Raw genomic sequence first — 27,998 nt, forward strand, 5'->3', positions numbered from 1 at the left:
GTACTGCTTCCGCTTGGCTCGCCGTGCTTCCCGCGTGCGGCCGCCAGTCCCGCTCCTCCGGCCCGGGCGCCCCCGGCAGCGGCCCGGGGCCCAGCGGCGGCGAGCGAGGGGCTGCGGGGCCAGATCGGCAGCGGCTCGAGGAGGTGAGGCCTGGCCGTGCAGTCGGCTCTGTTACCGGCCGTGGAAGGTGTCTCTGTTGCTTAGCGAGCCCTTCGATGAAGCGTGCCATGATGAACTTTAACTTTATTATGTGCTTTCGCTTTTAAATAAGTTTTAGATGTCTAACAGACTACTTTAAATTTGATAAGAGTGTTTCAGTGCTGATTTCTGTAGAAGTACTGTTGACCAAAGTAATAAATAGAATGTGAATCGTGACCTAATAAATAAGGTGTTGTTTACGGATTGAAACGTAGCAAGGTTAAACGTATCTATTAAATATATAGTGAGATATACTTGTAGCTTACACAAAAGTGTATCAAATCACATTAACCTTTAAGGGTGGTATCCAAACAGTAATAATGCAGACCAAGCTTACTTCGCGTTTCAGTCACAACTTTCCCCTTGATGACTGAAGCTGGTAATTCCAGCTTGCCCCCACTGAATGTAGTAAAGATCTGTTCAGGAAACTTATGGCTAAAGCAGTTTTATGAATATCTATGTGGTGCATCTGTCTGCCTTAAAAAATTAATATTTTAGTACAATTGGGCAATAGTAAAAAGTGTTAGGGATACACGTATCTAGATGGACCATTGCAGCACTTCAGTGTAGTAAAACAGAAATGTGAATTTCTGTTTTGTTACTGACTACCTGTAAAGTAGCCATCTGAATTCTTTCTTAGTTTGGGGGTAATTGACTCTTATGTCTCTTCAGTGTTTGTGAGGAACAAGTGTAACAACTGCAAGTTTAATCTCTGTTTTGTCATTTATGCTATAGAAGTGCAAGCATGGCATCCATGGAAGAAAACTTTCCTCGAGGGGGCATCCAGAAAAAACCCACAGAGGGAAAAACCCCCAACCCAAAGTTAGAGCGGGACAATTTGTTTGATGTATGTTGTTTGCATGTTCCTATTAACTCTTCTTAGAGCTCTTCCACTGTCAGAATATGACCCACAATCCTTCCCATCCCTTACTTCTACAGTAAACTATAGAAGGGACTTCCAGAAAGAGATAACTGCTGACATGCACCTTTCTTCTGATCTGTTAAAGATCTCTCATGTCTGATGCATGTTGAATGTGATGACAGAAAAAGTTCAATCAAAATTGTCGATCAGGGTTTAGCTTTTAAACTTTCCACAAGCATCTTGTCCCAATGTTAATGGATATAGCCTAAGTTTGGTCTTTCTTTTTCTGTTTAGTGGAGTGCTGTGCAGATCACTTGCGCCACTCTTTTCCATTCCCAAGATTCACAGTTTTATAAATGATTGGCCTCAGCCCAAAAGGAGATATTTTGGAAGACTTGCATGTAGACATACAGTAATTAGCAAGGTCATTCTCTTATTTTCTCCAATCCTAGTATTTTCTTCTGATTTTATTCCTGGCAGCGGAGTTCTGCCTTAGTGCAAAGTTTGTCTCTTTATCCACTTTTGGTTTTTTCCTCTCTGCTTATAATCTGCTTTAGATTCACCATGAAGAACAATCCCAGAAAAGAAAAAGGAGCCAAAGGGAGCAAGGAAAGCAGAAAAAGTTCAAGGCAGACAAAATAGTTGCTGCTAAAGACAACGTTGTGAATATTGAACCACTCACAATTGAGGTTTGTGGATAAATGTTTGATTTTGTGTGTGTCTCTCTTCTGGGCTGTGTAAAAATGGCATTTCTTCCTCAGTAAACCTGTAAAATACATCAGTGATTTGGGACACAAGCGTGTGTACCGCCCTGTTATCACTGACTTGCCAAGATATCCACCGTATGCTATTCTTCCTGCTTTCCCAGACGCTCTGTGAGGGGATGCTGCTCCTTGGTTGTATAAAAGAGGTCAGTGACTACGAGCTAGTCATCAGCTTGCCCAATGGACTTTCAGGATTTGTGCCAGTCACGCAGATCAGCGATGCCTACAGCAAAATGCTGAGCAAGCAGGTGGCCCAAGGAGAACTCCTGGAGGTGAGACCTTGGACTGGGGCTGTGATTTGTGCCTGGGAGCTAGGGAGTGTTAATAATACCTCAGAACCAACCCTGAGGTCTTGCTTAGGAGCCTGGTTTCTGGTGTCTCGCAGCTGACTTGAATTTGATCACCTGCAGTGCCTTAGCCTTGGCTAAATAGTCCTTGAACTTTGTAGGCAGCCTGTTGAACATTAAGAGATTTGTGCTGCCTATCTGCTGCTGAAGCTAAATACTGATCCCTGGCTGTAGGCAATGGTGGGAAGAAGTTAGGGAAGTGGTTGAAAGATGATGTGAGGGCATGGGGATTAGCATGGTCCTTGCAATTTCATTATGTGTTGCTGCATGCAATGTGCTGCCACGTAGTGCTAACGTAGGCTGACCTTGGTTTGGAACTGGCTTTTCCAAGCAAACTTTGCGATTTTCTGGTAATGATGATTGCTAGAAAGAATGAGGATGGAATAATCTCTTATCCTGTCTCTGTGGTGTCAGCGCTTCATAAATTTTTCCAAGTTGGTGTGGAATGTGGTATCTGCCAGGTGTGCTAGCCTTTTGGTGGTAGTGGTTTTCCCTGCTAAAGATGGAGGTGAGGTTAGGGTCACTGTTGGCTCTGTAGATGTGTTTTCTCAGCTGCAACCTCCTGACTCCGGCTGACACAGTGTTCCTTTTTAAGCAAAGCCTATTAGACTTGCTAACATCATGTAATGTCATCCCTGCCTCTATATTGAGATCCTGGTCTTTGTGGCATTTCCTGTCTTTTACTGTAATGTTGACAAAGAAACAGGACTTTCCTATGGGATTTTGATTTCAAAAGCTACTTCAGTAACAAATTCTGGCCTTCTTATATTATTTAATATTGTAAAATTTGTATGTTTCTCTCTTGATCACCTGGCTGGGCAGGACTTGAATTCGCTCTCGGACATGTATTCTCCAGGGACACTGGTCAGGTGCATTGTAACCAGTGTTGAGAAAAGTGCTGACGGACGTCGGAGTATCAAATTATCGATCGACCCCAAGAAGGTCAATAAGGGTCTGAATGCTTCAGCACTAGCATCGGGCATGGTAGGTGTTCTGCGTCTGTCACAGCCTCTCTAGACTTTGGAGGTGCCTCTTGCACAGTGCGTGGGGGAACATTTCAATTTGTCCTTGCGTGGGATCAGAGCAGAACATGGACCTGCTCCCACCATGGAAGAGATCAGGGAGGAGAGGGCAGTATTGGGTCTTGGTACCAGGTTGTCACTCATGAAATCCATTCACTTGATTCTGTTCAATATGGACAAGTTATTTAATGACTTATTTCTGAGTAGGTTTCTTTGTTATTTATGTGGAGAATAGTATTTAACCTGCTTTGCAGAGGTGCTTAGTTGTTTAGGTTTTGTGTTTCCAGCTGTACGGTTGCAGGCATGTGCCTGCAATTAGAGCACATGCTCTAAAAAAAAAAAAGCACCTGCTATTTTTGAGCATCCTGATTTTTTTCCCTGCTGGTTTGTGAACTCCATACGTGCATAGTTGGATAAGGGTAGAGTTGAGACCCCACCGCCAGATGAGCTCTCTGATAAGAACGAATGTAGTGTTCTTTCTGCTGCTCTAGAAAACTCAGCGCTCTGTCCTCATGAAAGAATTGACTATTTGAGTGGGGAGTCTCTTACCACATGTGCATTCTTTGAAGACCCAGCTGTTTCATCATGTTACTGAATTGCAATGCTTCCCTCCCAACAGCTGCTCTCTGGCTTTGTGTCTAGTGTGGAAGACCATGGTTACCTCATTGATATTGGAGTCAGTGGGACTCATGCTTTTCTGCCTCGTCAGAAAGCCCAAAATTACATCAAAGCAGTCAAGAGAGGTAAGAGGTAGTGCAGAAGGAGCTGCTGGGGTTAAAATGAAGGTGGAGAATGACAGGGATTAAAGCTTGTTATATCTGTGGTGTTAGTGAACCTCAGTGAGATTGGGTCAAGGTGGAGTCTTTGCAAGTTGCTGAAAACAGCAGTTTTGTGCCTGGTCTGCAACAAGCTTTTGGGTTTCAGCCTGTTTTCTGACAGGCTATGTTACTGTTCCAAGACCATCCATCCCTTCCGGCAATAGACTTCACTTAGATTGAGAGGAGTTCTAACTTCTTAAAATAGAGGGAACTCTGAAAAAGCTTTGGAAAGAGCGGAAGGGAATTCCTGAGTGTTCCTGGTGGAGGTTTTATGCTGTGACTTGTCTTTGTAGGGCCTGACTTGAAAATAGGCCAGAACCTGAACTGTGTCATTGTGGAAGTAAAGAACGAGGGAAGAGTGGTCCGTTTGTCCATTGATCGATCAGAGGTTGCTGCATCCCTTGCAACAGAGCGACAGAACTGGACCCTCTCTAATTTATTACCAGGGCTGGTGGTGAAGGCTCGAGTGCAGAAGGTAAGCTCTGGTTTGGGTTTTTTGGGGGATTTTTTTTGACCCTTGGTGAAGGTAGGGAGACGAGTGAAGTAGAGGTGGAAGTTTATGCCCTGGAAAATTTTGTGCTTGGGCTCAATTGCTTTACAGTAGCAAACACTATGATCTGCTAAGCACTGCCTCCACTTCATTCACCTAAGTTCTGATCTCTGTCCTGGTTGTGATGCCATGAGTGTAAAGGCTTCAGCCTGGAGTTGGTGATGAAACTTGAAGCAGAACAGGATCCATTTTGTGCTTCTCTGGCCTTTGCCTAGGAAAAGTATTCCACAGGTTAGCAGTAGTCTTCAGAGTAAACACAGCATTATCGAAAAACTAGAGGATTGTTTTTGCAAAACAGTGTAGAAAGCAGAATTTTTAGCGGTTTTCCTGTCTCTTGTGATGTGCTTGTTGATTAGCACTGACTGCCTTTTTTTGAAACGTGTGAATTGCTCTCTCTTTCTGAGCTGCATGAAAACTGCGTGCAAATTTGTTTTGGCATCTTTTCCTTCCCCTTTCTAGGTGGCCCCACTCGGGATCAAAGTGAGCTTTCTGTCTTCCTTCACTGGCATTGTGGATTTCATGCACATAGACCCAGAGAAATCCATGAACTGTTCTCCAGATCAAGTGGTAAGGAGGGTGAAGGATGGCTGGTGTTGGTATGTTGCTTGCAACATCTCTTGTCTTTTCCAATATTTCAGTGGAATAATCTCTGAAATCTTACTGACAATAGCAGTCTTTCTCATCTTTTATTTGAATTACTATCATGGCTGTGTTAGAGCTTTAAAGAGCAAAGCCGTTCCTGGGGTAATGGAAGAGTTATTTGGGAAGCACGAGAGACTTGCAAGTGATAGAAAATGTCTTGTGCGGTCATGTATCAGACTAGCCCATAAACAACAGACAAAAGCAAAAATCCCTCTTCTGTGAAGCTGTTAGAACTGAAGTGATGTCTTAGTAGCAATGGGAAGTGCTTGTACAGGGACAAAGAGTTCAGGTACCAAGCATAATGTCTAAAAACATGAGCAGTGTGCCTTTCTCCTCTTTTGTTTACAAACTTGTGTTTAACGAACATATGATCTTCTCCCAGGTGAAAGCTTGCATCCTCTCTATTCATCCCACCTCCAAGGTGGTGCGGCTTACTCTACGGCAGGCCTTCCTCCACCCTGGGGGATCCCCAAACCAGCTCTCCAATGATCGCATGGGGGCAGTGGTGGAAGAGTCGACAGTGAAAGCTTTCTACAAGCAGTTTGGTGCCATCTTTGAGCTCGATGATGGCACTCTTGCATTTGCACGGGTACGTACCAGGGCGGTGAGGGAAGTCCTCCATAGCTATCTTTGTAGCCTGGGGAAGGAGGCTAGGAGGAGGTTTTATTTTCTACTGTTATGTTCTTTGTGAGACAAATACAACAAAATTAGGACAACATGGAAGGTGTTTGCCAAATCATACCTCCCTTTGTTCAGGTTAGAATGTAGGAGGGTTGTTGAGGAAGAACTGGTGAAACTTGCTGCATAGAGCGAGTATGTTAGAGGAACAGTTTGGTCAGAGGCTGCCACTTCAACCTAAGATCTATATCAGTGCTGCCATTTTCCAAACACTAAATTGTAATTTGTTTTTTCTAGTTGAAACATCTTTCAAAAACCAGAAAATCCTTTAAACCTGGGGCATTTAAGACAGGATGCAAACATAAATGTCGGATCATTGACTACAGCCTGATGGATGAGATGTGTATTGTATCTCTGAAGTAGTAAGTTTCATAGACTCTTCCAGAAAATCGGTTGAAGGATTAGAAGGGTTTGGTCGAGAGTGGAAAATACGACATTGGTTTGGTGGACTGGAACTTGCCATTTGGGGTTTTTGTATCTCTGTTGCCTCGTGTCAGGTTGTCTGGGCATCTTGCATATCCTTCCCATACTATAGGGAGCTGGGACACCATCAATGTAGTTGATGGGCTGAGGCACAGGAAGGCTAAATTAATTCTGTCGAGATCATGCCAGAAGACTGTGGCTGAAGAGGAAATTGAACCTTGATCTTCCAAGTCCCAGCCCATTTTGCTTCTCCCTCTTAGTATTTCCATCTATGTGGCTTTAAGCAATGCAGATGACGGGCTCCCCTTTCATGGAGCCACAGCTGGTGGCCATAACTTATGTGGTTGTCATCTGGAATGGAGCCTAGTGAACGTCCCTGAGCTTTATGTCCAGAGAGCTGTTTTGGGAGGTGGATCAGTTGGAGTAAAACACAGAACTCTGGAGTTGTAGAGCACTGGGGGGTATGTGGGATAATGGATATTTGGGGCAAGGCAAGGATCCTGGATTTCCTTCAGATTGACTGAGTGGTCATCTCTTGCTGTGTCTCTTTCCTAGTCAGATTATTGAAGCGCGGTTTCTGCAATACCAAGATATCCACACAGGGGATGTGGTGCAGGTGAGCTTCTGCAGGACTGACACAGTACTGTGTGGCCATTATACTTAGAACAATGATCTAGCTAATGTGCATTTCCTCTGCCTAATATGTATATTCAACTTCTGATCCAGACTAGTGAGACAAAAGTGAGGAGAAATACCTCTCCTTGCAGGACTCGATTAATGGAATGTGATACTTTTCTTTTCCATTTTGTTCAGGTTTTCATTCATGATGCTGCCAAGGCAATAAAATTTTAGCCACAGTCAGTCATTTATTTATGGCCATGAATACCTTTTTAGAAAGACTTGAGTCAAAGAAACTAAAACTTGCCTTGCACTCAAAGTAAAAGTTCATGTATGGACCATCACAATCAGCTGATGGGCAGAAAGTTGCTCAGTTATGATCATTCTTATGTCAGAGTCATGACTGTATTGGATATGTCTCTGGAAACAATTCTAGTCTGCCAGAGTCAATTGGCATTTTGCAGAAGTAGCCTATGCTTAAGGAAAAGAGGCTGTAGAACATCCTTATGTAATGTATAAAAGATAATGGGTCAGATTGATTGGGTGGAGTGTGGGTTGGACTAAGATTTTATTTTTTGGAGGGTGATTAGATTTGGTGATAGTAGGTGGTGTAATGTCTTGGCTGTGTCCTACCTGTGCACGGTCTGCTTTTCATGCTGAATTTACTGATCCTTTTCCCTATTTTGGGTTCTAGGGCAAAGTGTTTGCATTGAAACCCATTGGGATGCAAGTGAAAGTGACTGATGGGATTAAAGGGCTCGTGCCGTCCATGCATCTTGCTGATGTGATCCTGAAGCAGCCTGAGAAGAAGTACAACATAGGAGATGAAGTCAAATGTCGGGTGAGAGCTGCCAGGCAGGGTCTTCAGCTGCTTTGCACTCTTGTTCTGAGTATTTAGCAGCTGGATTGATCAGACAATGGCAGATGTGCTTTTTGAACCTTCTTGTACTCCGTTCTTGTAGGTGCTAGAGTGCAATCCTGCAGGAAAGAAGCTGATCCTTACTCTAAAGAAAAGTCTTGTCCAGTCAAAGCTTCCAGTCCTCTCCAATTATGAAGATGCAAAACCAGGTCTGATCACACATGGCTTTGTGGTGTGTGCAAGGGAGTTTGGCTGTATTGTGAAGTTCTACAATGATGTCAAAGGTCTGGTACCCAAGAATGAGCTGAGCTCAGAACCCATATCTTGTCCAGATAAAGTCTTCCATGAAGGCCAGGTAATTAATGTATCTATGCCATGCCTTGTGTTTGAATGCAAAAGAGAAATCTGCAGTTGAGTTGGCTCCAACATGGATTTTCCCCTGGAGGAACCAGCTGCACCAAGAGATATTCATGTCCTTTCACTTTAATAGTTGTGCTCCATTTAAACAGATTAGGCCATGAAAGGGGCAGCTCTTCCTTGAGTGTTTCACAGAGCTGTCTTTGTTTCTAGGTTCTCTCTGTTCTGGTGTGCAGGAGACACCTTGGTATGTGATATAGGGACTACACTTGGTTGAGTTACTGAGATCTTAGTAGAAGTTTGGTGTTCTAGGCTGCCATTTCTTCTAAGGAAGTTAAAACTCTTACCTACAGAATCAGAAGGATGAGGTTTTCTGCCTCTGCATTATTCTGATTTTCCTGTTTGTTTCAAATCCTGCATGTCTTTAACCAGGCACTCTGGGAACCATGCTGTTCACCAAGTTCTGGTCTTTGTTGTGGCTGAGCTTATAAAGAACTTAGCCCTCTTCATTATTTTTTCTGATGCTTTTCTTTGTCTTTAATCCTGATGTTTGTTGGCTGTCTAAGGAGAAGGATAATTTTCTAGTCAAGATTTCTGACTGCAAATCTGGAGATGTGAATTTTATTCTCAATTCTGCTACAGACTTGCCACATACAAGTAATTTAATGATTATGTACTTCCATTTTCCATATGTGTGATCAGAAGGACGTTTGTCTCTGGTTGAACCTGTTAAGTTAGAGTCACTGGCCTGCTATCCTAGGTGTGAGAGAAAAGTGTACTGTGTATGCATTTCCCTGTCTCATTTTGTAGGTGGTAGCACACTGAGGAGGAGGTTCAACTGAATTAAACTTTTGTTTTATCTTTTTCGCTCCAGGTTGTTAAAGTAATGGTCTTAAAATGTGAGCCCCAGCAGGAAAGACTCCTGTTGTCCTTCAGGTTATCAGGCAAGCCTGCCCCAGAGGACAAAAAGGAATGTACGCCAAAGAAGAAACAGGAAGTGAAATACCAAATAGGAGAGGTATTGAATTCAGTGACTGCTCCCTTTTTTGCCTTTTCCTACTTGTTTTCCAAACAATTTGGTATCACTTTGAACAACTTTGCTTCAAGAAAAGCTGTTGGTAGTCAGGAAGTAGCATTAAATGTGCATTTCTTATTGTGTGGTTGGCTGCCTGGACCAAAACCAGGATCTCTGTTGTCAGAGGTCAGGATAAAGGAGCCCCAGGACAGTCCTTCTGGAGGTACCAAATTAGTGCTCCTACTCCTAGGTGGAGTTCTCTTTCTTCTGGATGCTGCTGATGTTCTCACTCCAAAAGCAGCTGCTTTTGCTCCCTGGAAAAAGACAACTTCAGAGAAACGTTTTGAAATGCTTCTCTGTTGTCTTTGGAATGAACGCAGTTTCCAACACCCTGCAGATATTGCTAATGCAGGAACAGGACAGTTCTAATCTTGTTTAAATTATTCCCTTTGCCCTTCAAATAGGAAGTCACAACCAAGAGAATGTTTCTAGCTCTTGATTTCTCTGGGAGCTGAGAATTACTTTTATTTTACTATGAATGTTGGCATGCTTTTTAGGCTCAGCCCTCTTGATGTGAGATTTTTCTCATATATAGGTAGGAGGCCATGTCAGAACCCCTGCAGCACAGCATTTGGTACCCTGTGCATCAAAAGGGACAACTTCAAAGACTTTGAATTTTATATTACCCTATTTGTTCTCTTTTCAGATGGTTGATGTGAAAGTCTTGAAGAAGAAAGATAATGGGCTAGAGGTTTCTGTCTTAGAAGATGAAGGCAATGTGATAGCCTCGATTCCCACAGTTCACCTCTCTGACTTTGTTACTAACTGCAAGCTCCTGTGGCATTGTCTTCAAGAGGGAGATGTCCTGCCCAGAGTTATGTGCCTAAGTGACAAGGGAGAGCACATCGTATCCTTTGCCACCTCAACCGGTCAAACAAAGTGGGGGGGGAAGGAGATATCTGTAAGGAATCCAGAGTATCTGCAGCAAAAAGAAGATACGCTAGTTAGTGTGTTGAAGTGGAAGTGCCTGTCAAGCTAGCGATGCTTCAGAGAGTCATTATAACTTGCTTGTGTTAAAAGTGAGGTTCAGCTGCTGCTAGAATCCCATCAGAACCAGGACTTGGTTGTGAATTGACCAATCTTCCCAACCAGCTTCTGGACTGTTAATCATATCGCAAACTTAGCAAAATTTTGCTGGTTTTATACCAAAAATCAGAACTGAAATATTAGGAAGTTGACATTTCTGCTAGTGTGAAGCATGCATTTTTAATGCTGAGCAGCTTAAGAGACATCAGTTGCTAAATTTTGGTGTAGAGAGATCAAGACAGAAATTGGAATTGCAGGATTTTGAGCTCCTATACTGTCTAACCTGCAAAAGTGCTCTAGCCCAATGGTTAGCAGCACCAACAGATTTGCCTGGCATCAGGCTCCTTTCCTTCATCTTTTCCCATTTTTCCTAACTGGTTGTTCAGATCTTAAGCAGAAAGTCTGCAGTGATTTCTGCTGTACAGGAGGAGCAAGTTGTGAGAAGTTTCTCTGAAATCCAGCCTGGGATGCTGTTGACTGGTTACGTGAGAAATGTGATGCCCTTTGGAGTTTTTGTGGAGTTCCCTTTTGGTGTGACAGGACTGGCGCCCAAAGTGGTAAGCAGTGCATTCACTTCAGTAAACAGCATGTGTGTAATGAGGCATGCTTGAGACATGGCTTTTAGCAAAGGAACAGTAACAAGGAGAGAACAGTAGGGCTGTAGATCCTGAATTTGCACAGCTTCTTGCAGTAGGGTAAAAGCTGCTTTTAGGTTTGTGTTTTAATTCACTTCCAAAATGAAACAAAGGACGTTATTCAAGTGAGCTTAAGCTTCTACAAGGATTTCATGTGGCTTCAGTAATTAATTTTAATTGATGACTTTTTGTTAGTCTTTGTTAATTTCTCTTCCGCATTTTCATGAAGTCTTAACTCAAACCCTTTTTCTGACCAGCACTGCAGGTGGTTGATAGTTAGCAGCTGTGCTCAGTAACCCTTGCCCCTTTGTTTGCTTTGCACAGACCATGAGTGACAAGTTTGTGACGGACACCAAGGACCACTTTGTGGTGGGACAGACTGTGATTGCGAAGGTGATGAGCATTGATGAGGAGAAGCAGCGTGTGCTCCTCAATCTGAAGGTGTCAGAGTGCAGCTCAGGCGATTCTGCTGCAGAGAGCTTTGCCCTGCTGAATCAATATTTCAAGGAGATGAAAGAAATCAGGAGCTTATTGAGAAGAAGAGGTAAAAGATTGCCCATGTTCTGCTAAAGGGGATCATGTCACAAAAAAGGGGTTCCAGAGGAACAAAAAGGGAAAACCATTTTCTTTTAAGTGAAAGAAAGGTCAGTTCAAGCAAAGACTTGGCTTCCAGAGGAGCTTATTAGAAGAAGGATGTGTGTAGTGTCTGCCATTGACAAGAAGGCTTTTTGGAACTACAGCTGGAACAAGCCAAAGAAGCTGCTCTTTTCATTGAAGTCTGCTAGGCCTCTTACATTGATTTTTGGGTTGAAGCTTAGAGAGTTAAAAATAAGGGTACAAATAGATGAACTATGAGGTCTAGATATCAAAAGAGGAAGGGAGATACAATGGTACCAAAGGATGTGTTCCTTGAAGGGCCTGTGAAGGTGAAAATAAGAAAGGCCAGGGTGAGATTGGATATTCTGTGGACCAAAGCATTTCTCCAGCCTTGGAGACACTTTTTTTGATGTGAATATTTGTAATTGCTTTATGAACCAATCTAAAACTTAATCGACTGAGACATGTGGCAGTAGTTTCACCATTTAATTATGTGTCACATGAAGCATTGTCTCTATCTGTTTATTTTGAATCTGGCAATGGTTAATTTTTAGTACTCTGTGCTCTTGTATTTTAAGAGCCTTAGTCTATAGACCTGATTTCTCTGGTCAGTAAACAGATGTTAAACTCAAAGAGCTTACAGATATAAGGGATATTGAGCCACGCTGTGAAACCTATCTAATGTGCCAGCAGAGGTGTAGGCATATGTTGTGGTTTTTTTAAGTGGAAGAATGACTAATGAAGTCCAGAAGAAGTTTACTTCTGCGTGCCTGAGTGAATTGCCCCAAAGCACCAGTGAAGCAAAACAGGCTGCCCAATGCCTAAACCTGAATTTCCCCAAATGCCTGAAAAGAGAATGGTGATAAGCAATACGGGAGGCTCTTGTTGGGTGCCAACTCATGTGTTACAAACAGGCACTTAAGACCTGCCCCTGCTAATTACTTAGTTCAGGAAAAAAACACCGGAGCCTGGATACTAGGGTGATAGGCACATAAGAATCAAAATGCACATCATGTCAATTTTCTGTACTCAAAAGTGGTGGAAGGACAGAAGACAACTGGAAGTGGCCTGAGTCAGTGCATCAGTGTCACTTGCTGTGACATTAGAAGGGCTGGGCAAGTTAGCTGTCTGATGGTAAAGCCATGATCTTTTTTCCCCTGGTGCTTTCTGAAGAATAGTACATCTGTTTAAAGTGAATGATGCTTTTGGACCGTTAAAATAATAAAGGAGAAGGCTTTGATTTAAGAAGAATTTCCTTACCTGCCTTTTATATGCTGCAGGCAGCAGGTGCTCTTATTGTGTTTAAGCAAATGGGACAAAGCAAAAAGCTTTGTCCACCAAAATAAAGAGGAATCATTGACAAGAGTAATGATATATTATTTGTATGCCTACTGTATTTGCTGGTAACTCATAACTGATGAGAAATTACCATTTTTACCTTCATCTAACAGTGCTTTTTTAACTATGACAGTGAAGGACACTAGCATTCAGTCAAGAATTGCTTGTGCTATTCTTATGGTACAGAAAACTGCATTTGTGCATGCTGTGATCATCAAGTTGTTTTTTATTGTTGATACTTGTTGATGCCTGATTATCACTGAGGGATCTTTTCAACCGCCCTGAGCCTTAGCCAGGATCTGCTTAACTAGAAAGTACAAGGATGATTATGCTGGCACTGAAGTGCTTGTGATAACTCACACCTAGTACTCACATGAGGATGTTTGCACAAATAGATTTGACTACTTGTATTACAAGTTTGCTGAATGAGCCCTCCAGCAAAGGTTTTCTCACGTGCTGTTTTCTAGTGTTAGGAATACTGGATATATTGCAGTTTATTTTTATCAAATTCTAACTTTGCCTTTTTAGGTTATTTTTATATCCAGTAGTGTTTAAAGTTTTGTTTCCTGTAATTGTGAAGTGACAGGTCTGTTTTGTGTTTTTTAGGATTAATCGATTTTGCTTTCACCTTTTTCTGTATGCAATGCTGTGTGCCAGTGTTTCTATAAGATTGGAAAATGTTCTCTCCAAAGTTATCAGATCCTTAATGTCACAAGTCTTTCTACTTTGATTAAATCTGAGAATTTACTTTGTATTTCTACAGATTCAGGAGCCTAAATTTTGTTTTCCTTTATGAAGGTGGATATAAGTGCTTGTTCATGCACTCTTGAGCAAATGTGAAGGCTGTCTTTGTTTTGCAAGGAAACAACATAGGTAAAACTGACTTCCCACTTTTTCTTCCCTTTATTTAGGGGAGCCCAGCATGGCCCGAGGCCTTTGTGAGTTGGTGCCTGGGAAGGAGCTGCAGCTGGTCATGCAGGGTGTGAAGGAGGATGGCTCAGCGCTGTTCAGTGGCAGCTATGTCACAGGCTTGACTGTAACAGCCACTCGATACCATTTGGGAGGTGAGGGTCTTGTCTTTGCTTGCATTGGTTTTCACTCTTGTACTTTGAAACCTCTGTCCTGAAATTAATTCTGCTGATGAGGAACTAACATGGGAAGAGTCTGATCAGGGTAGGGATGGACTTGAGTAGTTTAGTTTCCTAATGTGTTGCCAACCCATTTGCATGATTCAGAACATACCACTTAATCCTACCTGTGCCTCTATTACCCCTGTAAACCGGACTTAACCCTGCTTCATACCTTGGGCATCTTGTAAGGTCTAGTTTGTGCTCTGAGATCCTTAGTGGAAGCATACTGTATATAGACAAAGTATCAATACAAGCTCCAGCTTTCTTGTTGTTTTTTTTTTTTCTTCTTACTTTAGAAATATGTTCCTTGGAGTATGCTCTATCTGAAATTGCTGTTAATTCTTTGAAATCAGTGTGACTTTAAAACAGGACTGCAATTTCGGTACTTTGCAATTCAAAAATTAAAGCAGAAAACTGCCGTATTATGCAGAACCAAACAAGTACATTCAGAGAAAATGAATAAACCAATGAAACCAATATAAACTGTTAACTTCAGCAGGAGTAATATCCCAGCACTTCTGTGTTCAGAAGAGTTTCTTTGTTTCCTCAGCAACAGATAGACTGATGATGGTTTTGTGCAAATGTTAGCATACCTTTTTCAAAACCTATATTACCTTGAATTTGTGTTTAGTCAGCCTTGTCTGCATTATTTAAGAGTTGCATCTTCATAAAATCAATTTAGTTCTTCCATGAAAGCATCAGACTCTTTTTCCAAATAAAAAAGCCCCCCTTTTTTTTTTCCTCCTTGCCATTAATGTTGGAGGAATCTGTTCTTTTCTTAAAGAGACTTATTATATGTTTGGTACTAAGTTGACTTTGTTACATTAACTTAGTTACAATTAGTAATTAAGCAGTCTTTTTATCACTATGGTCTTCAGGAATTAAACTGAACCACAGGCAACCCTTCCTATCTGTCATGTGCCACTAGCTCAGCTGCTCAAAATTCTTCACTGTCATCAGGATGTAATCTCCTTATTCTCATTTGTAGATAAAAATATTGTTCCTGGTGAGAAAACAAAGGCATTGGTTCTTCATGTGGATGCCCTCACATCCAAAGTGTATGTTTCCCTTCGGGAAGAACTGTTAAAACAAAGAGCCAAGCAAGTATGTGTTCAGTTTTTGGATTTGTGTGTTTCTGTTCATCTAGCAAAGTCTAGGCAATTAATGAATTGGGGGGGGCTGTTTCCTCCTTTAGAACTGGGGGAGGTAGAGTGGAGGGAATCAAAATCTCAGCAGGAGAAGTCATTATGTCCATTTCTGTCTAGCGGCTCACAGAGAATTCCCAGCACTCTGCCGTCGTGCAGCACATAGCAGAAGAGTTTGCCGTCGTGTCTTTGTTGGAAACAGGCCAGCTGGCAGCTATCCCCATAGCCTCTCACTTCAATGACACCTTCCGCTTTGACTCAGAAAAACTGAAGGTGGGACAAACAATCACTGCAACCTTAAAAGTAGTGAAGGTGAATGACCACGGAGTCTTGTTAGCAGTACAAGGCCCAGCAAAGAAGAATGTTTTTGTAAGGGTCCGGAATGAATCTGAGACAGTGTTAGAAGAGATGCTTGCTGCTGTGAAACACTCGCTTTCCCTGGGGGATATTGTTACTGGTACTGTTAAATCTGTCAAACCAACCCACGTCACAGTTGCTATTGATGACAAGTTGACAGGTTCAATCCATGCATCCCGAATTCTGGATGAAGTGCCCATAGGCTCTTTTCCAGCGTATACCCTGAAAACTGGACAGAAGGTGACTGCCCGAGTCATTGGAGGCAGAGATGTGAATACTCACAGGTGGGAAAACATGCTCATAATATTACTTCTTGGGGAATGCAAGGGTTGAAACAGTTACTCAATTTGGATGATCTAGGATGCTCCCTCTGTCACCAGATACTGTTACAGCTATCCTTGCTGGAGTAGTTGAGGCCTGAGGAAATCTGCTATTGTATTCTATCTGAGATCCAGGTTTCAGTGAATTAGCCCTCTACCTGCGTCACTGTATTTATCTTGAGTATAGATTGCAAGAAAAAAAGATGTCTAAACTCTTAAGGTCCAGTGGAAGTCTTAAATGCAAGCAGGATTTGGCCCAGGGGCTAAATTTGCCAGAGTATTTTGGGTACCTAAATTGCCACTGAAGTAGTACTAGGAAGAACTGCAACTGGAAGGCTTTGGTAGTTTTAGAGGGCTTATGGCTGTTTTTTTACTAATGCAGAGGGATTACACGTGACTGGGGCCTGGGGAGATCATGAGAAACTTTGATCCTTTTCCTGTTCTTTAGGTACCTGCCCATCACCCATCCGCACTTCACACAGTCCATTCCAGAGCTCAGCATTCGACCAAGGTAAGTGTTGGCCTCTGTGCTGTCTGCAGATGCTTCAGAGACCTTGTAGCCATGTAGGTTCCCTCCTTTGTTCCTCCCATTTGTGAAGGAGCTGACCATGAACAAGGAACTCCACATGTATGCAGTGTGGCAAGGCCTTTTACTCCCTCTTTCACACTAACTTGGGTCTGGGAGCTGTGTTAAACCTCACAGTGCTCTCCTAGTATGTGATTTCCTTTGAATGCCCTTTTGGCTTCAGGTTCTGCCAGTCTGTATTCTGGTATGTCCCTTCATGTCAGAAGGATTCCCTCTTAAGCCCAGGGAAGAATTAATTCCTTGCAGAAGGATGCAGCTGGGGAGGGGATGGGGATGAATGTCACAGAGGCATTGTCACAGTAGTACTGGCTCACCATAATCTCTTGGGTTTCCAACTGCTATCTTCATCACTAGGACCAAAGCTGTCTTACTGATGTCCTCTTCCTTTGTTTGCAAACAGTGAAATAGAAGGGAAAGTCACAGCAATGCTGAACCTTAAAGAAGACAGTGCCCTCAAGAAACTTGGACTCTACAACGCTGGACAGACAGTTACCTGTTTTGTGAAAAAGGTGAGGTCAGAGTCTTCCTAAGAAGTGTACTGGGGAAGGCAGCAAGTGGGAGTGACCTCAGGGGTCTTAGTTCAAACCTAAACGCTGACACTACTATGGTCTTCATTAACTGTGAGAGTGGCGCATGCAAAATGCAGTGTCTTATGGGGAGAGCAGACGGAGGTCACGTTTTCTGTACTTGAGGGAGTTGAACTGACTCATCCTCTTTGACATGCCTGCTTGTTGCCAGCAGATGCTTCCCACCCTGCACTCTAGCAAAATTGCCTTTGAGAAACTGCGTATGCCACCACCATGAAGTACGCTCGCTGCTGTTCCCCTATGCACGCTTGCCTGTGAATCACAGCAGCATTATGCTTGTAAGAGTAGAAGCCAAATCACCATTTTTGTTTAGTGCAAGAGTCAAGGCTGGAGTAGTCCTTTCTAGCCTTAAAAATTAGTGATTCCACCAGGGAAGGCTTTCTTTTCCCCAAGGTCTCATGCTGTCTTCTCTGATTATTTGGTATCTTCTCAGTATAACATCCTCAAAAATTGGCTGGAGGTAGAAGTCACCCCTGACATTCGAGGAAGAGTTCCTCATCTGCTGCTGTCTCTGAACACCAGGGTAAGAGACCATTACAGATAAGGTACACAAAATTTCTTCAGTGCACGTGGCTGCAAATAATGACTGCAGACACTTCTGACATACATGTAAACTTACAGTCCAGTGCTCTGCCCTTTAGGCATCACTGCTCCTCACTGACAAGCAAGTACTATGCCTGTAGCTAGTTTGGCTCAGGATAGCAGAGCCATTGAAGCAATGCTGAGCTATCATTCAAGTGTACACATCAAAGATGCATTTAGAAAGTGTAAAGCTTCATAGGAGAAACACCAGTCAGAGTTGTGCAAACCTCCTTTTCTGGTAATAAGTGGAAATATCTTTTTCCTTTCAGGTCTTAAAACATCCAGAAAAGAGCTTCAAAAATGGCCAGGCAATATCAGCTACAGTGACTGGAACAGATGTCACCGAAACAAACCTCTGCTTGTCACTCACAGGTATAGCGGAGCCTTAACAGCAGGACCCCACTGCATATGATCCTTTTCTCAGAGGTGGGCCTGCAGTGACCCCTCAGGTGAAGATGTTACACTCCAGAGCCAAGCTGTACCTCCCTGTAGGACAGAACTAACCCCTGGGGCCCTGACCCAGATGTAGCAGCATGCAAGGCAACAGAGGTCAGACCTTTAGGCTAAAGAATCACTTTCCTACTGTCTCAGACTGAAGCCCTTCTCTGAGCCCTTATGAACATATTCCCTTCTGATCTCGGACATGAGATGGTACATTTGTCAACATTTGTCAGTTATTCTGGATCCTGGAACTGCAGAACTAGGGGACCTTGTCTAGGCTACCAAGGCAAACGTTGCTGTGAACTGAGAGAGTACATAGACTGCACCTTACCAAAAGCTGGTGGGTTTGATCTGTGACTAGGCAACTAAAATCAGGTTCGCTGACTCATTACCCCTGTTGCTTTGGTTGCATACTTTTGGAGTATTATGATGCCCTCTCCTTCCTTCACTTTTTCCAGGAATTCAGTCACTGGAGCAGGGCACCATCACTGTAGGCATGGTAACAAAGGTGACTCCACACATTGGTTTGACCATTGCGCTGCCAGGTGGGAAGACTGGCAAAGTCAGCATCTTTCACCTGAATGATACTTACATGGAGAATCCTCTGGGCGACTTCAAAGTTGGCAAGATTGTCAGGTCAGTAATTCTCTTTCTTGTTCCCTCAAGCTGCAAGGCTTAGAAATATCCCCTTTTGGTGACAGGGTTTTTGCTGCCATAAGATGATGCCAGACCTGTAAGGTTCAGCCTGTAGCTAAGAAGTAATGCTGATTTATGACCTTATATGCGTTTGGGTGAAAGCCTTCTATTTTCCATGTATTAAGAAACCCCTTTTCAGCTGCCTTCTTGGACTGTGTTTTGAGAGTAGCTACTCTCTTAGCTAAGGTGCTGACGGGACTGAGGGAAGCCAGTTATCCCAGCTCTGCTGTGGTTCTGTGGGCTGTTTGGCAAATCAGTTGTCTTTACGTTTGTAGTGCACAAGTAACTGCATTTTCCTACTTCACAGACTTGTTGGGAATGCTGGAGAGTGCAACAGGCCAAGTGATTTGGCTGTAACAATCTTTTAAGTCTTTTGTACTAGCAATAGAGACTGGGTAAAGCAAGTAGATATGTTTCAAAAAGCCCTTTAGCTGGTTTCATGAACTGTTGTGTAATGCTGGTTTGTGTTAGCAAGTGCTCCAAGGGACAGAGTGGTTTGTTTCCTCTAGAGCTTCATTCTGCTAGTGAAAATATCTATTTTCTATATGTGGCTTTTTTTAACAGGTAAAAAAGCTCTGTTTTCTCCCCTTACTCTGCCATGCAGGTGTTACATCCTCTCCAATGAGAATGGCAAAATCCAGTTATCTCTCCGGCAATCCCGGTATGTCATTCCTCCAGTCTGTTGATTTCCTAGTAGTGAAGAAAAGGATAGTGAAATACAGTACCTGTTGGTTTGGGCAGATTGGTGTGAAGTGTTAAAAGGACAAGAACTACATTTTTTTAAGGGACGAGACTTGTTCCTATTTCAGAAAGATTTTAATGTGTATCGGCAAACATGGAGGTGTCTGACAATGTAGAGCTAATCAACTGGGTTCAGATTTAATTTCTGTTTATCATAGTTTCTAGACCCGACTTAACTTTTTTGTTTGTTTATTTGGGAAGAAAGGGGAAGTTCCACCATTGAATTTGCAATACAAACACATTACTTTTCAATGTTCAGCTGCATTTTAACCGTTTTGATTAAATAGCAGACTTAGTCCTAAATGTCTCTTAAAACTGAGCTTCTTGCTTTGTCTTCTCTATGGAACAAAAATGCATAAACCATGTGGAATTAAGTATCTTAGAAATAAGTGGGGAAAAAAACCCCAAGCCAATGCTGTGCAGAATTTCAGACAGCATTTTACTCCCCTCATTTTCTTAGTGTCAGAGGAAGCCAGGCTGACCTGTTTTGTTTGGCTTTGTTTACAGCAGCATGTCTGTTCCCTAAAGCTTGGCAGAGATGCAGATAGTCCGTTATTACATTTGAATAAACTGAAGGGTGTCTCTGATCCGGCAGGTTTTCCAGGAAGTACTAGCTGTTGTTAATACTGATTTCTTTTTTTGATATCCAGAGCAGAATGTGGATTATTCAGACGACTAGTGCTTTAACTTCTAACCTCTCTTTTCTTTTAGGCTAAACCCAAAGAGCAACAGCAAAGTGGAGGATGTTGAAATAACATGTATTAAGGATGTTAAAAAAGGCCAGCTAGTGAGAGGCTATGTCAAATCAATCACTCCATCAGGTGTATTCTTTGGGTGAGTAGCATAAGAAAATTATTCTGGGAAATGAGGGGTCTTGGAGAACTTATTTTGACCGTATGATTCTGGAATCTTGTTTGGGGGTGGTCTCTGGCATAATGCAATGTCACATAATGAATTTCCTCCTGGGAATCAAGATGTCATTGCTGCTTTCTTGAGCCTGTGAAATTAAAGTAGGGAAAGTTCGTGTGACACTATATAGAACTGGTGGTGCCACAGATATAGTCACTGTACTTTTTTTTTTTTTTTTTTTTTCCTGCCACTATGGAATACTTATTTTTTGTTTTCCTCCTCTTCTCAGCTTGTCCACTTCACTTTTGGGCCGAATCTTGTTCCAGAATGTTTCCCCTTATTTTGTACAGAAACACTCCTTATATGAAAAGTACCTGCCTGAAGGAAAGCTGCTCACTGCCAAGGTGCTTGGGTAGGTCCAACGTTCTTTAAAAGGGGCCATGAATTAGTAGAAAGGAGATGGTGGAGGAGGAGAGGATGGAAAGAGGGAGGATAAAAGCCGGGAAGATTTGAAAGAAGTTCATATCCTTGCAGTCATTGGAAATGCTCTGATTTTTTTTTTCCCTCTTCTTCTCTCCTTCTACTCCTGGCAACGCACCACAGTGTAAATGGAAAAGAAAAACATATTGAGCTCTCTCTCCTGCCCGAGGACACTGGGATGCCAAGTGTCTTGCCTGAATCCTTAGGCCTACCACGATATGATGCAGAGGAAGAGAAAAGAGAGGCAGATGATAGGGAAAAGAGGGAAGAGCTTAAGCTGAAGACAAAACGGAGAAGAGGAAACTCTGAAAATGAGCAGGTAGGGATGTGATTGTGCAGGACGTGCTAAAGGGACTAGGATGATCCACTGGGATCAGGCTGAGGAGTTACACAGACTAGGATAAAAAGATTAAATTGCACTGGAGATTAGCAAAGATCAGAAACTATTCCATTTGGGTAGGAGTTAACTGAATTAGCAGCCCAGTTGTGTTGCTTGTGTGGCCCGTCCTGTTGGTCTTGGCACCATATGTAGGTGAGCATGCATTTATTCTCTGTTGTCTCTGTTATGTGAGAGGATAGTGGGGGATGCTGTGCCAGGGCACCACCCTCTCTCTGCTGTCAGGCTCTTTCCTTTGTGATCAGAATTGCCTTTAAGGTTCATCCCAGTTGTTGCCCTCCACCATGCACTCATTTCCCCTTGTTGCAGGAGGCTAAGCCGAAAAAGAGGAAGATCTGCTCAGCAGAGGAAAATGACAGTGGAATTGAGGTATATTACCGGGAGGAGGAGGATGATGACCAGGAGGAAGAGGCAGCTAAAAAGAAATCTCAGGTGAGAAATTTGGAGGAGAACCTGAGCCGAAATTACTTTCCAGCCCTATTGAGATGTATTAGTTTTGACTTGGATGACAGTAAGTATCATTGCTGCAGATAGGAGTGACACAGACTGGTTTTTGTGTCATCTGAAGATGGCTTGAGATGGACTGAGTTTAAATTACAGCAAAGGTGACCAGAGTTTAATGGTTTTGCTGGTGGGCTGTTTGCAAGTGTGAGACGTCAATAGTACTGGCCAGAGAGAAGCCACAAGCAAACAGCTGTTGTCTGATTTCAGTGTAGACACTTCATATTAAAAGCCAGGGCTTTCCCTGTCTTCTTCCAAACAGATAAGGAAACCTGGTGAAGCTCCCAGGCTGCAAGTATCCATGGGCTTCACCTGGGATGAAGACATGAATGCAATGGATATACCTGTGCTGAATCAGAAAGAAGAGAGCTCAGAGAGCGAGGAGGAGGAGGATCTGCAGTCGAAGGTACTGTGTACTAGTGCTGCCTGCACGGGAGAAACCACATGGTGGCTGTAATGTGATGTCTCGGTACTTGCATGTCTGTCTGCCTCATAACAAAGCCTTTTAACCCAAGGGAACATCTATGACAGTTGATACAGAACTTCCTTAACTACTCTGAGCACTGGGCTTAGCAGCAGGTATCTCTGAAGCAGAGGTGGAAAGGCCCTATTTTAGTATGGCTGCATGAAAATAGGGCTTCTCATGTTGACATGCTAAAAAAAAAATTATTTAGGGTCAAACAAACATTTTCATGAAAGTAAAACTTTTGTATTTGGTGTCAGCTCTGTTTTTTACTTTCCTGAGTGTTGTAAATTTACAGGAAAACCTGGAGATGAAAAACCTTTTCAAATTCTAGTCCTCTTATTTAGAAAAACACCATAAAATTCTTATTTTATGCTGTGATTTTTTAGAATAGTTTTCCAGTGTGAGCAATTCAGCAAAATCAGAAACAAGCTCATTAATTGCTTTCATGTTTGCTCTTCAGGATTTCCCCTGTCCCTTAAAACTCACCTCTGTAAAGGCCATGCATGGCTGATGCTTTGTTGCCCAAGGTATAGCTACCTTGTGCAGAGATGTACGGCACTGTCAGTTCCCAATTTAGACCTGAGTCACCCTAATGATCCAGCAACATACCCCAGCCTTGCACAATTTCTCCCCATGTATCCTGGATTTTTACAGAGCGCAGGGTGGTGGTGAGCACTGGTCTGGAGCATAAAGATGGAAGAATAAGAGGGAGGTGTGAAGTGTGAATCCTGCAGTTGGGGTGCAAGACTAGCAAAGTATTTGGTCCCTCAATGTATTTCATTAAAAGAAATGAGATTTCATGTACTCGTGCTCTTCTTGGAGGTGTGAACTGTGTGTGTCTGTGTGTGAAGGGGTGGAGTGTGTGTACCATTTTCCTCCTCCCTTAAACAATGGCCCCATCTCTTCCTGTAAAAACTGCCTAGCCTTGGACATACTGGGGTCTGTCTGTGCTTTAGCTGGGCCTGCCTATTCCCACATGAAGTGCTTGCTATTCCCCAGTTCTCCTTTCTTTCTCTTTCAGCTGAAGAAACAAACAAAGAAAGAGAAGGAGCTAGAGAAGCAGAAAAAAGAGAAGGAGCTCTGCAAATTAGAGGCAGCCTTGATGGATCCCAGTCGACAGCCCCAGTCAGCAGATGACTTTGACCGCCTGGTGCTGAGCAGTCCCAACAGCTCCATCCTCTGGCTACAGTACATGGCTTTCCACCTCCAGGCTACTGAGATTGAGAAGGCCAGAGCTGTGGCAGAGAGAGCACTTAAAACAATCTGCTTCAGGTAATAATGGGGCTCTGCCTTTCTTTGCCCTTAAGAATAAACATGGCGGGGTAGTGGTGATGGGAGAAGAGCATTGGTTGCGTCATCACTGTGTGTGCATGTATGTGTGGAGTGGCAGGGCCTGTTTGCGAGCTCAAAAGGATTAAATGGCGGCAATTGTCAGCTGGCTCTTTGAAGGTCTTGCCTGAGTCACCCACACTTGGCCTGTAGCTGACTTGCCGCGGCTCATGAGCACAGTAACTCCTCAAGGTATCACTGAGCACACAGACATGCCTCTGAGCAGTCAGAAGGGTTTGGAAGAGCACAGTGCTGTCAGTGATGTCCTTAAAACATGAAACAAACTGTGAAACTTGTTGCTCTTTCCGTAGGGCTGCACCCTTTTGTATTAAATAATCTCTACAGCGTGATTAAGTATATTGTGCTTTCTTGAATCATCCTTGTGGTTTTTAATTACAAACAAGAGTGATCAAAAGTTGTAGTGTGAAACAACTGCTATGCTCTATTCCAAAAGTGGTGTTTCAATGAGCAGTGCGCCACCTTCCTTTGTCCTGGAGAGAGGATACAAGCCAGTGAGTCTTTGTAGGGTGGTTTGCAAAAAGCTGATGACGGCTGGTAAAAGGCTAAATATTCTTCTTCACATCTGCTTTAAGGGAAGAACAGGAGAAGCTGAATGTCTGGGTAGCTCTGCTGAACTTGGAGAACATGTATGGTACTGAGGAGACACTGATGAAGGTCTTTGAGAGAGCTGTTCAATACAATGAACCTTTGAAAGTCTTCCAGCATCTGTGCGACATCTATGCCAATTCTGAGAAGTACAAGGTAAGACAGTGCCAGAAGCTCCCAAACACATATTCCATTCAGTCATGCCAGTAAACTACCAATGCTGGCTGTATAATCTTCCAGCTGTCAGCCATTAGGCCTATCTTGTTCCTGACTGGGATTAATAGTTATGATTGACAGTGGACAAGGAACTATTGATACTTGCTTCTCTCTCATAAGTGTTTGGAGATACCTGGGCCAAAAGTAAAAGTTTTAGAGCTACAAGGCTTTATTATGAATCTATGTGATCTAACCCAAATCTGTCCTTCCAGCAAGCAGAAGAATTGTACCACACAATGTTGAAGCGTTTCCGTCAGGAGAAATCTGTGTGGCTGAAATATGCCTCTTTCCTCCTGAAGCAAGGCCAGACTGAGGCTACACACAGGCTTTTGGAGCGTGCTCTCAAGGCTTTGCCCACCAAAGAACGTAAGCACTCTCCTCCCTATTCATAATGTGGACCATGTGTTGACAGGTCTCCAGTAGATGGGCTGCTCTCTGATAGCTCTGTCTGTGACAATGTTTGAAGTAAGTGAAAAGTGCAAGCACTTGGTGCTAAACATGCTGCCCTTGACTGTAAGGGGAGGGGAGATTTCAGCCTGGATATCAATGCTAAACCCTCCTGTAATAAAACTTGCTGTGATGGACAAAAGTAAAGCACCCAAAGCAAAGAAGACTTTGAGTCTTACAGCCCTCTAGAAAAGTTCAGTTGGTCTAGTCCCAGGTTTGTGGGGCTGCCCATAGGTGCTGCAAGATGCATTTTGAATGTAAGAATAAACTTCTGTCTAGAGACAGCTGAAATGGGAAGTGAACTGTGACCCTCCTCTCTCCCACTCTGATCTCACCTTGGTCCAGAACCGCTCTACAACAGAGCCTTTTGTCTCTGGGTAGAGATGGTGCTGGCTCTGTGCCTGCCTCTGTTCTGTGTAATTATCACTCGTGTTTTTTCATAGGGAAGAGGGCTGCTGTGATACCCTAACATGTCATTACTTGTTCCAGATGTGGATGTAATTTCAAGATTTGCACAGCTGGAGTTCCGTTTTGGGGACCCAGAACATGCCAAGGCCCTCTTTGAGAGCACCCTCAACAGCTATCCCAAGCGGACAGACATCTGGTCCATCTACATGGACATCATGATCAAACATGGCAGCCAGAAGGAAGTACGGTGAGTTGTGCTACAGCAGGCTGCGAAGGGGCGGAGTACAGTGCTTGGAGCAACATTTGAAAAGAGCAGAGGTACCTTGCAGCATGAGATTGTATAGGGTCTCCCAGGGCAGAGCAAAACAGAATTTTTATCACCTAGAGAAAGAAAACTGGGGTGTGTGGAAGGGCTTATCCTTGCCAGGACTGGGGAGACTCCAAGGAGATTCATAGAGCAGAGAGGGACTGATTTGTAAGTAGTGACCTGCATGACAGAAACTAGAGCACTTGCACGGAGGTTCATCTGTTCCTCTGGAGAGATTGCCTTGTTGTATCTGAAGGGTGAGATCAAGCCCTTGTGTATCTTGTAACATAAAAATGGAGAAACTTTTTTTTTTCATTTTATTTTCTGAGAGTTGACAAAAGGAAGCCCAGCTTCCCACACTATGGATCCAGCCACATCCACTTAATGAACGCAGGGTCAAATACAGTGGCTGGATCTTAGCTTAAGTTGACCAGCAGCCTTAGAGTTCTGCAAGCAAATAGAAGGCTTCTACTTCGAGGTTTTGGCTAGTTGTCAGGAATCTCTTTCTTCAAGCACCAGCACTTCGCAGCATGTTGAATGTCTCCCCTGACTTTCTGCTCTTTGTTCAAAGGCAGGATACAGGGCTTGTGTTGAGTGCTTTCACCAACACAGCGACCTGAGTCTCTTTGGTTTCTTTCAGGGACATCTTTGAGAGGGTCATACACCTGAGCTTGGCACCAAAGAAGATGAAATTCTTCTTTAAACGCTATCTGGATTATGAGAAGAAATTTGGTACAACAGAAAGTGTCCTCGCTGTTAAAAGAGCAGCACTTGAGTATGTGGAGACCAAGAGTTCTCTTGCTGACACCTAAGTATGGCGCAAGTAAAAGCAGAGAGACTCGGCTCTCCATGCAGTGTGGGAACTCAGAGGTTCCCACGGTTCACGGTGGAGTTCCACTGTGAATGTCCATGGACAATGAGTTTCTGGAGAGTATTAGTCTATGACCAAACCAAACTGGAAGGAACAAACAATCTTAAGGAAAAGATTTGATAAGTGTTTGCAGCTTTGTCCAGATGTTACAAATAATCCTAGTCTGTTGATGACTTTCAAGACATGTTTTTAAATATAGACTGTTTTATAACCAATATAAACATCAGCCATACCTGTTCTGCTTTCCTGGGGAAATGGTGCAGTTATGATCCACTATTTTTAATACAGTGATGTCTTATAAATTGATTTCTCTCTTTGTCAAGATGTCAGAGAAGATTCTTGCCTTTCAGCTGAATTAAGACTTTGAAAGATTTATGTCAAGTGCCTTTGTACTCCTCACAATTGGCAGAGCAACGCAGAATTGTGGCATAGTTGAGGTGGAAGGGACCTCTGGAGATCATCTGATTTAAACCCCTGCTCAAAGCAGGGGTCAGCTAGACTAGGTTGCTCAGGACCATGTCCAGTTTGGTTTTGATTTCTCCAAGGATGGAGACTCTACAACCTCTCTGGGCAACCTGTTCCAGTGTTTGACCATGTTCACAGTAAAAAAGTGTTTACTGTGTTTCTTATGTTTAAATGGAATTTCTTGTATTTCAGTTTGTGCCCATTTCCTCTTGTCCTGTCACTGAGCACCACTAAGAAGAGTCTGGTTCCACCTTTTTTACACCCTTCTGTCAGGTATTTATCTATGTAGATAAGATCCACCTTGAGCCTTCTCCTTAGGCTGAGCAGCCCCAGCTCTCTCAGCCTCTCCTTGTACAATGGATGCTCCAATCCCATAATAATTTTCCGGTCCTCTGCTGGACTCACTCCAGTAGGCCTGTATCTGTCCTGTGCTGGGGAACCCAGTACTGGACACATCACCCCAGATGTCTCACCACTGCAGAGTAGAGAGGAAGGATGACCTCCCTCAACCTGCTGGTAATGCTCCTCTTAATGCAGCCCAGGATGCTCTTGGCCTCTTCAGCTGAAAGGGCACATGCCTTTAAAGCCCACAGCATTCAGTTATGATGGATCCCATGATCACAGCCATTTCTCATAACAATTGCCAGTGATTGATGACAGAAAGAATTGGTGATTTTCAGTAGTGGTTGTCTCTTAAGAGAAATCAGTGAACTCAAAGAAAAAACTTTTTCTGTGCTGAAAAAAAGTCATCCCAATGTAACTTTCTGCTTGAAAAAAGCCAAGTATCTTGGGTACTTAAGTAGGCTCTGTCACTAGTGTTGGTGCCTTATGATCCGTATTCTTGTAACTCTCCAGTAAGATGTGGATGTGATCATACACGTGTTTTACAGATGAAGAACTAAAGGCAAGGGGAAAAGCACCTATGCAAACAGGTGTGATTGTCCAATGTAGACACTAGTGACCGGGTGCCCAGCTTTGAAATATCAAACTTGAAGCGTCTTACTCATTGTAGGCGTTCTGAACTCAAAACCAGAGCTCTGCAGGACCCAGCTCTTCTACCTCTGTGAATGCCCAGTGAATGATAAGGCTGAATGATTCAGCATTTAATTAATTCCCAAGTCCGTTGTGAGCCAGAAACAAGTCATTTCACTTCTTGCCCCCAGGGAGAGCAGGGTACTGTACTCAGATTTTGCTTAATACTCTTCTAGAGAAGGAGGCTGCTTGCAACATCCAGTAGCAGCTGCTGCTTTTTTTAAGAACAC

General features: G+C 43.2%; 1 protein-coding gene across 2 annotated transcripts in view; it reads left to right on the plus strand.

The window, feature by feature from the left end:
* The first annotated feature begins 1 nt into the window (after position 1).
* Positions 2-27,998, plus strand: part of PDCD11 (programmed cell death 11) — a 29,293-nt gene continuing 1,296 nt past the window's right edge. The window contains exons 1-36 of one of the 2 annotated variants that reach the window (XR_012043688.1): positions 2-143; positions 934-1,045; positions 1,618-1,749; positions 1,929-2,096; positions 2,994-3,155; positions 3,813-3,936; positions 4,305-4,486; positions 5,021-5,128; positions 5,586-5,792; positions 6,119-6,243; positions 6,860-6,920; positions 7,617-7,763; positions 7,885-8,136; positions 9,013-9,156; positions 9,860-10,060; positions 10,626-10,796; positions 11,199-11,418; positions 13,721-13,873; positions 14,928-15,043; positions 15,205-15,725; positions 16,210-16,272; positions 16,748-16,856; positions 17,368-17,457; positions 17,786-17,888; positions 18,416-18,593; positions 19,258-19,314; positions 20,106-20,228; positions 20,533-20,655; positions 20,847-21,042; positions 21,430-21,552; positions 21,884-22,027; positions 23,109-23,359; positions 24,010-24,178; positions 24,451-24,604; positions 25,175-25,340; positions 26,041-27,009. Coding sequence is in view for 1 of the 2 variants with exons in the window: in XM_072869170.1 (XP_072725271.1) it covers positions 944-1,045; positions 1,618-1,749; positions 1,929-2,096; positions 2,994-3,155; positions 3,813-3,936; positions 4,305-4,486; positions 5,021-5,128; positions 5,586-5,792; positions 6,119-6,243; positions 6,860-6,920; positions 7,617-7,763; positions 7,885-8,136; positions 9,013-9,156; positions 9,860-10,060; positions 10,626-10,796; positions 11,199-11,418; positions 13,721-13,873; positions 14,928-15,043; positions 15,205-15,725; positions 16,210-16,272; positions 16,748-16,856; positions 17,368-17,457; positions 17,786-17,888; positions 18,416-18,593; positions 19,258-19,314; positions 20,106-20,228; positions 20,533-20,655; positions 20,847-21,042; positions 21,430-21,552; positions 21,884-22,027; positions 23,109-23,359; positions 24,010-24,178; positions 24,451-24,604; positions 25,175-25,340; positions 26,041-26,212 (5,517 nt within the window). In the remaining variant the exon portion in view is untranslated. Of the gene's footprint in view, positions 144-933; positions 1,046-1,617; positions 1,750-1,928; positions 2,097-2,993; positions 3,156-3,812; positions 3,937-4,304; positions 4,487-5,020; positions 5,129-5,585; positions 5,793-6,118; positions 6,244-6,859; positions 6,921-7,616; positions 7,764-7,884; positions 8,137-9,012; positions 9,157-9,859; positions 10,061-10,625; positions 10,797-11,198; positions 11,419-13,720; positions 13,874-14,927; positions 15,044-15,204; positions 15,726-16,209; positions 16,273-16,747; positions 16,857-17,367; positions 17,458-17,785; positions 17,889-18,415; positions 18,594-19,257; positions 19,315-20,105; positions 20,229-20,532; positions 20,656-20,846; positions 21,043-21,429; positions 21,553-21,883; positions 22,028-23,108; positions 23,360-24,009; positions 24,179-24,450; positions 24,605-25,174; positions 25,341-26,040; positions 27,968-27,998 lie in introns of those variants that run through there. The other variant, XM_072869170.1, reaches the window with a different exon arrangement.

This window comes from Ciconia boyciana, chromosome 8, assembly GCF_034638445.1.
Source record: "Ciconia boyciana chromosome 8, ASM3463844v1, whole genome shotgun sequence".
Lineage (NCBI taxonomy): Eukaryota > Metazoa > Chordata > Aves > Ciconiiformes > Ciconiidae > Ciconia > Ciconia boyciana.